Source organism: Panulirus ornatus, chromosome 11 (genome assembly GCF_036320965.1).
Source record: "Panulirus ornatus isolate Po-2019 chromosome 11, ASM3632096v1, whole genome shotgun sequence".
NCBI lineage: Eukaryota > Metazoa > Arthropoda > Malacostraca > Decapoda > Palinuridae > Panulirus > Panulirus ornatus.
The window spans coordinates 62,221,794-62,230,215 of NC_092234.1; the positions used below are offsets into that span (position 1 = coordinate 62,221,794).

At 39.6% G+C, this 8,422-nt stretch overlaps 1 protein-coding gene across 2 annotated transcripts in view; it reads left to right on the top strand.

The window, feature by feature from the left end:
* LOC139751605 (KIF-binding protein) overlaps positions 1-7,783 on the top strand; it is an 86,450-nt gene extending 78,667 nt beyond the window's left edge. For both annotated transcript variants that reach the window (XM_071667205.1, XM_071667206.1), the window contains exon 11: positions 6,485-7,783. In XM_071667205.1, the coding sequence (XP_071523306.1) occupies positions 6,485-6,613 (129 nt within the window). In that variant the 3' untranslated portion in view covers positions 6,614-7,783. The remainder of the gene's footprint in view (positions 1-6,484) is intronic.
* Positions 7,784-8,422: the final 639 nt, after the last annotated feature.

The window sequence follows — 8,422 nt, forward strand, 5'->3', positions numbered from 1 at the left end:
CCGCACAACCCTATCTATAGCCCATGCCTTGCAACCATATAACATTGTTGGAATTACTATTCCTTCAAACAAACCTATTTTTGCTCTCTGAGATGACATTCTTGCCTTCCACACATTCTTCAACACTCCCAAAACCTTTGCCCCCTCCCCCATTCTGTGACTCACTTATATATATATATGTAGAAATATTATATTGCACACTAAATAAATTATGACTGTAAGTGATGTTTAACAGTCAAAATTTGCTTGAAATGTTCTCACTCTGTACTATCATCTGTTACATCAGTCTTCCATCACCCTGGAATCCTTTAATTTTCTTTCTTTTCACACTTGTTCACCATATCCTGCATTAGTGAGGTAGCACCAGGAGCAGACAAAGAAAAGGCCTTATTCTCTCGCATCATTCTCTAGCTGTCAAATGCAGTGCACTGAAACCATAACCCCCTATCAACAACCAAGTCCCACTGACCTTAACATGATTTCCCCTGTATCAGCTGGTGATTAGAAGAGTAAAGGAGAATAACAGGTGAAAGATGAAGAAATAAATATCTCAAAGTGAAATATCAGCAGAAGTGAGAAGGAGAGTGACTATTATAGGACACTGCCACCTGTGTCCCTGCCATCCATACACTTGGCCTTCAATTTTGAATGGTCACATAAAACTGATTTTGTACCAAATGCACCTAATATTCATTGATGTAATTCCAGGGTACTCACCATGAATTAACATCAATGAAATATGGTTACATTTGGCTCAGAATCATTTCCATGTGACCAAAAAAGCTAAAGTTTGTGTATGGTATGGACACAGGTGGTAGTGTCCTGTACTGGCCACCCTCTTCATCACTCTTGATGATATTTTTCTTTTAGTTATTTTTTTCATCTTTCATATGTTAATCTTCACTTTCCACACCAGCTGATAAATCTGATGATAAAAGTCCCTCCTGATGACTTTCGTCATCCTACACACATTTTGTTTTTCAAGGATTCAAAGTACACATGATCTGAGAGGTCAAGGGATGTGCTTCTCCCTTGATGATTGCAGGGTTACTTATAAGTGCAGAATTTTTTCCCACACCAGCTGGGCGATAAGAGACTTCTATAATGTTTGCTACTAATGTTATGAATTATCTGTGGTTTAACTCTTGGTGGCAGGCATGTTCTGTAAATTTCATCACAGAATGCACAAAAATATAATTAATTATAATCACTGACTGTCCTACGTCATCTATCTCATTCTTGTATCTCTCCTGACAGTGTGATCATTACACAAAAGTGCACTTACAAATTTAAAGTGTTTAATTTTCCTGTGTTTTTTTTTGCATATAGTAGATCACGTGCATCACTGTGGCCTTTTGCAATCCATCTAATTGTGTGTTATCCCTGAGGGTAGGGGAGAAAGAATAATGCCTACGTATACCCTGCATGTTGTACAAGGGGACTAAAAGGTGTGGGAGATGGGGGCTGGAAATCCTCCACTCCTGTTTTACTTTCTGAGAGAAGGAACAGAGAAGGTGGCCAAGTGAGGATTTTTCCCATTAAGGCTGTCATCTGTCCTCAACGCTACCCGGCTAATGTGGGAAATGGTGAATATATATGAAAAAATCTCTGTGTGTGTGCATGTGTGTGTACCTTACCTTTCTGCCCCAGGATTCCCTTCTATTCCTCTGAGGCTCCTGCAGCACTCAGGAAGTTGGCCAAGTCCACTTACCAGGACCATAGGTCATAAAGTATTGTGGTCTTGTGTGAGCATCCATGTGCAGAGAGCGTAGGGCAATTGAGTATTTAGTGCTCAGTGTCTTCTTTATGGTAGTTGAATTATAGGCATGAAGGTTCTTGGGATATGTTGAAAAGGTGTTTTTAGTGGTACTTGTGATGGGTGATGTCTGGAGCACAAGTAGGAGAAGTGACTTGTGTTTGTCTAGAGTATTGTTTCTGATGGCTATAGTATATATTTGGTGGAGTAGAGTTTAGGACTAAGTTGTGAGGTTGATTATTTAGTGCTTTTTGGATTATTTCAGGTTTATGTGTTTTGATAGTGTTATACTTGTTGGAGTTGTATGGTTCTGAGTAGAGTTCACTGAGGTGTGAGATAGGGGTAAGCATGTGTACTCAAATTCTGGTTAGCAAATCCATGGTAAGGAAGGGGCCAGTGTAGCACTTTATTTTGAAAGACTGCGACTATAGTGCATCTTTCCATATGCCCAATTTAGTGTCTCTCCAGGAATCTTCATACCTTTCTCGGCATGGAACATTCTTTTTTTGATGAAAAATTTGTATTTTTGGGTCAACTTGGCCTGCATAATGTTAGGGAACCTCTACTATGGCCTTGCTGAGAAACCTTACCTTGGAGATCAACAAAAGAGGTCTGTGGTGTTCCACAAACAAGTAGTAGATGATATCTTCGTCTAAATGTAGGGGACCCATCTTTTGTTATACTGGGGATGCTACCTTCTGGACAGATGAATCCTAGAATGCCAAGGATAACTTGTAAAGTAATAGTCTTTTACCTTAGTCATCTGCTCAGCTGAAAGTTTTTCTCCAGCCCTCTAGCTTCTTGTTTGTATGCTTTCAAACCCATGGGACATCTCAGTTAAAGAGAGAAATATCAGTTTTAAAGAATGAAAATTTTTTTGTCTTGCGGATTCCTACAAGCTTTTTGATTGAGTTGTTTGCAGCCCTACCTTTTTTCCTTTGAAAATAAGACCTCTTAATCCATAATGAGCAACATAGGACAGTCATCTGTAGTGCAGGGTCAGCTCTGACCCTGGCAGTGAGCAGGACATTGATATTGTCACCGATTTGAGGTTGCTGATTCATTGAGGTTGGGCCAGGAACCAAGTGAGGAGGCCACAACCACTGAATGGGTGGTATAGCAAATGATAAGAGATATTTCAAGTCACCAGAAGGCAGAGGATTATAGGTTTCAAACCCTAGGGATCTTACAGATTCTGTAAAGCTCATGGGACACTACCTCAGAAAGAAAAAGTTTCCTTCTTCAAAACTAAACTTTTTCTGATGTATAAGTCAACTCCAGAAATGTGAGCTGATTGGTGATGTCTGTGTTGAAGACTGATCTGTCCAGTTTTTGTTTTGAAGTATAGTAAACCCTCGATTTAACAGACTATTCAGGGGGAAGTTTTGTTCGTTAATGCTGAAAGTCTGTTCAATAGGATTGTAACCTATTTCTGTGCCACATTTAAGTTCACATGCTTTCTTTTAACTCCTCTATCACTGTAGGGTTTGGTGTGTGGTAAGGTAGTTGGGTGGCGGGCACCCAACAGCATGGGAACGCTCATTGGGCAGTTGGAGACAGGAGTCAGACTGAGATAGAGGTGATGCCTTCCCTCTTCTGTGAAAAGGTACTTCTTTATGATAAAGTGAGGACGGACTACCTGCTTTCATTGTACCTCTTACATGGTGCAGTGAGTAGGATTCGAACCTATGTAGGAAAATCCCAAGTTATCGCAAGGCTGCTCACTTTCTTCAGGAGATTGGGTGCTCCCAAGGAAATCACTTTGAATGGGGAATCATGGCCTGCATCTCCTCAGGCCACTTCCCCTAGTCCAATGGATGCACTGAAGCAGCAGTAAAGGCAAACAAATGGGTGTTGAGGGGCAACATGGGTGTTGGAGTAAGCCTGCACAACAGCAAAGCGACTCAGGCTATGTTCCAATATCTCAACATCTTCCTAAGAGAGGGGATAAGTCACCTGCACAGCTGGCAGCAGGAAGACAGTTGTGAAATGGTGTCCCAGTGCCTTAGCAACATTATCTGATAAACTGGCATTGGAGAACTGCTCTGTGAAACAGGGAACAGGCCATAGGAGAGAGCTAGGCTCTCATACAGGGTGGCCCAGCAGGTAACACCATTATGCTGCCCCAGCTATCCATTGTCACCCCTGCCTGTGTGCAGGACGTCGCTTTGAAGGTGTGGGACAGGTTGGGCATGGCAGTAAAGGTGAAATTGCATAGACAATACTCAGTGAAGCTGGCGGCAGTGGCTGCCTGTTTTTGCGAAACTGACATCACCCATAGGTTGAGGGGAGTACCCACCACCAGCGGCTTCGCCCCCCTCACTGTGTGAGACGCTTGCATGATTATGTTTGTGGTGGTTCCTATGAAGAGTGAACGCACTAATTTGTTATTTTTGTTCTGCTTGCATGTAAAGGAAGCGTATTGTTGGCGAGCAGTGATTTGAGTGTATATTTGCCTTATGCCTTTTTAAAGTTTAATTACAATAATGTTTTTGTTGTTTTCTTGTTTTTAGTTTTGTTTTTGTTATAGCAAAATGTCAAATTTAGTTATTAGAATCTCGGAAAGGGGTGTAGGGTTTAGTGTGTGGTACGGTAGCTAGATGGTGGGCACTCAGTAGCATGGTAACTCTCGCTAGGCAGTTGGAGGTAGGAGTCAGACTGAGGTAGAGGTGATGACACCCCTCTCCTGTGAAAGGATACCCTTTTATAATAAAGTGAGGATGGACTGCCTCCTTTCATTGCACCTCTTACAATTACTTGATGCCATTTTTTGAATTTTAAGGATTGCAAAATTATTTGATAAATAAAGTCACAACTCTGAAATAACAGAAAACCTCTGTATACAACCTCACTGTTTATGGATGGGGTTGTTAGGGAGGTAAATGCAAGAGTTTTGGAAAGAGGGGCAAGTATGAAGTCTGTTGGGGATGAGAGAGCTTGGGAAGTGAGTCAGTTGTTGTTCGCTGATGATACAGCGCTGGTGGCTGATTCATGTGAGAAACTGCAGAAGCTGGTGACTGAGTTTGGTAAAGTGTGTGGAAGAAGAAAGTTAAGAGTAAATGTGAATAAGAGCAAGGTTATTAGGTACAGTAGGGTTGAGGGTCAAGTCAATTGGGAGGTGAGTTTGAGTGGAGAAAAACTGGAGGAAGTGAAGTGTTTTAGATATCTGGGAGTGGATCTGGCAGTGGATGGAACCATGGAAGCGGAAGTGCATCATAGGGTGGGGGAGGGGGCGAAAATTCTGGGGGCCTTGAAGAATGTGTGGAAGTCGAGAACATTATCTCGGAAAGCAAAAATGGGTATGTTTGAAGGAATAGTGGTTCCAACAATGTTGTATGGTTGTGAGGCGTGGGCTATGGATAGAGTTGTGCGCAGGAGGATGGATGTGCTGGAAATGAGATGTTTGAGGACAATGTGTGGTGTGAGGTGGTTTGATCGAGTGAGTAACGTAAGGGTAAGAGAGATGTGTGGAAATAAAAAGAGCGTGGTTGAGAGAGCAGAAGAGGGTGTTTTGAAGTGGTTTGGGCACATGGAGAGGATGAGTGAGGAAAGATTGACCAAGAGGATATATGTGTCGGAGGTGGAGGGAACGAGGAGAAGAGGGAGACCAAATTGGAGGTGGAAAGATGGAGTGAAAAAGATTTTGTGTGATCGGGGCCTGAACATGCAGGAGGGTGAAAGGAGGGCAAGGAATAGAGTGAATTGGAGCGATGTGGTATACCGGGGTTGACGTGCTGTCAGTGGATTGAATCAAGGCATGTGAAGCGTCTGGGGTAAACCATGGAAAGCTGTGTAAGTATGTATATTTGCGTGTGTGGAAGTATGTATATACATGTGTATGGGGGGGGGGGTTGGGCCATTTCTTTTGTCTGTTTCCTTGCGCTACCTCGCAAACGCGGGAGACAGCGACAAAGTATAATAAAAAATATAATAACAACCTCACTGCATGATAGCTTGAAGCAGACTGAAACCAAAACAAAGCAAGCCTACCCCATGCTACCAAAAACAAGTGTGATATGAAAGGTGCATGGTATGGCGGTTGAAATTTTTCATTTTTTAACATTATTAATTAATGTACTATATTATTATTTGTCCATTAAATCCGAAATCTGTTATAGCGGGGTCCGCTAAATCGAGGGTTTACTAAACTGTATCCTGTTGGGCTTTCTTTGTTATGATCTTAGTAGATCAGGGCATAGATAAGTCTTGTTTCTTAAGACTGGTGTTCCATTAATTTGGTGCTCTCAGAAGGTTATTGTACAAGATTATTATATTACACATGCTTTTTGATGATCTTTGTTTTCTTAAAGGTCCTTTTCTTTATTTTCTCTTGAATCTTTATGTCAGAGATTTTCGCTGTTCTTAAAACATTTAGAAGTCAATAGATTTTTCTGTTTTCACTCAAAAGAAACCACTTTTGAACTTTTATGTTTTGATATTAGTTTGAAATGGTCTCAGTGAGTGATGGAACAAAGTTATATTCAGTATGTGGAATATTAGTAGCTATGCTGAGTTTAAAGTGTGTTTTGACAACTGATTTAGACTGCAGTGTGGATAATGGGTGAATGTTGATTTTGAATGCAGGAAGAAAGGTCCTGATTTTGAGACCTTTTAATTTTTCACTGTATTCTGTGTTTATGAAATCTTGTCAGGCTGTTATCTTTAGCAGATGTGAAATTGGAAAAATGCACATAATTTTTCCCTGATTAATGTTACTTTTTCTTTCAGAGAATCGTGGAGTACTGTGATAAACACACGCATTGTCAGCCAATCATGGCTCAGGAGCTAGCCATTTGTCGTGAAATGGTACAACTCTTGCCGCTGAAGATGGAACAGTTTCGAATTTTAACTAGGTAATGATAATGAAAAGTATTTTTTCTCTTGGTTATGTATTGCGGTTTATATGTTAGACAAAAGAACATGAGAATTTGCCAAACAAGTATCATGTGCTGCTTGGGAAACTTTATCAGTGAATGTACTTGAATATCCAATTTTACATTCCTTGTGTGAATTGTAATGGTAGTGTTGGTAATATGTACTTTGCTATGAAGACTGAGGCACTTATTAGTTATGTATATACAACTTAGGGAAGAAGTAAGATTTTGAATTATACTTAAAAATTTTCAAAAGAAATCAAGTAAGTGACACTGATTTCCTCATGACTTGAGGAACATTACCACATGAAAATTAAGTGTGATTTAGAGATTATGCAGTGTACTCAGTTTATGACTCTAGTAAAGCTGATGTTTATATCATTAGAATTGTAGTTAAAATTGATGTTTATAATTTAGAAAACTAAAGAATTACTTTGTATATCGCTCAACCTTTCACCAGTTGTGGTGAATTTATAGAGTGACTTCTGTGATCTTTACTTAAGGTTTTATCCAAAAATGTAAAATTGAAAGAATCAAGTGAAACTAATATATTCTTCAACTTAAAACTTGATGGCACCTTGTAGAGTTGAGATGTAATAGTGTAAAAAAGTGAGGTTGAAAATGTATATTTTCTGTACAGCACTTGACAGCATTCCAAGGACATGTCCCCAAAATTTATGTCCAGGTTTCAAGTGGGAAGACCTTACATGGAAAATTTTCCTTGATACCAAGTATAGGGGCCCTAATACTATTAATGACCTAATATTTGTAACAAGTAGTTGATAATTGACAGGCAGCATAACAAATTTCAATCAGTATACTGAAGCTTTTTTGGTAGGTGGTGTTAGTCTAACCCATTTTCCTTTTGTTAGACAAGCAACAGAGTTCCTTTGTACAAACTCAAGACATATGCAGTGCTCGCCCTAAGCAGCTGTTAAAGGAAACATATACTTTGTAGCCCTTTGTCTTGTAGATCAGCAGTGGGAGTTGAGACTAGGCTTTTTCATGCTAGTTGCTGAAAATGTCTTTATTATGATTTTAGCTTTGTCTCACTTGGAATATTTTCTCTCTAATCAGGTATTGATATTTATCCAAGTCTATAGATATAATATGATGTCATTAGTATGTACATTACAAGCTTCCAATCCACTTACAGCATATTTAACTAGCCACTGGAAAGTACTAAAAATGCTTTTTATTTCAAAAGGGTTAGACCTTGTAGTTACACAGTCCATCTGAAGTAATGAAAGTTGAATTGGCCACCATTTTCTCAGTCAGGCCAACCTGAATATATCCCATTAGGTGATCTGACCTGCTCACAAGTTCTGTGACCCCTTCCTGATTAATGCAGTCAGCAGTTATATGGACTGGATAAGTTATAGTCATAGTATTCATAAAGCAGATATTTGTACACATCCTACAGGTACTAGTCATCTTAGCGATTGATTCAAAAGGAAAAGTTTAAGGGATGCTTACTCAACCCCACCAAGCTATTTTCTATCGTACACTCAACCTCCTTTATTATGGTATCATTTTCTTTAGGTTGACTTTGTAAGAGTGTTGGGGGAGAACTTTAGTCTTCACATTAAGTGCAATGACACTAATTTTCCATTGCATGTCTAAACTGATTTCAATTCTTCAGTAACTTTCACTGCTACTTTCAATTTTTTGATGGAACTAAATGGGTTAGTTTCCTAACCAAATTAATACCTCAGAATGTCATGACACCTTTTCACTGCATCTATTTAATCTTTATATCCTGTCTCATCACTCATGACATCATTGCCTACCT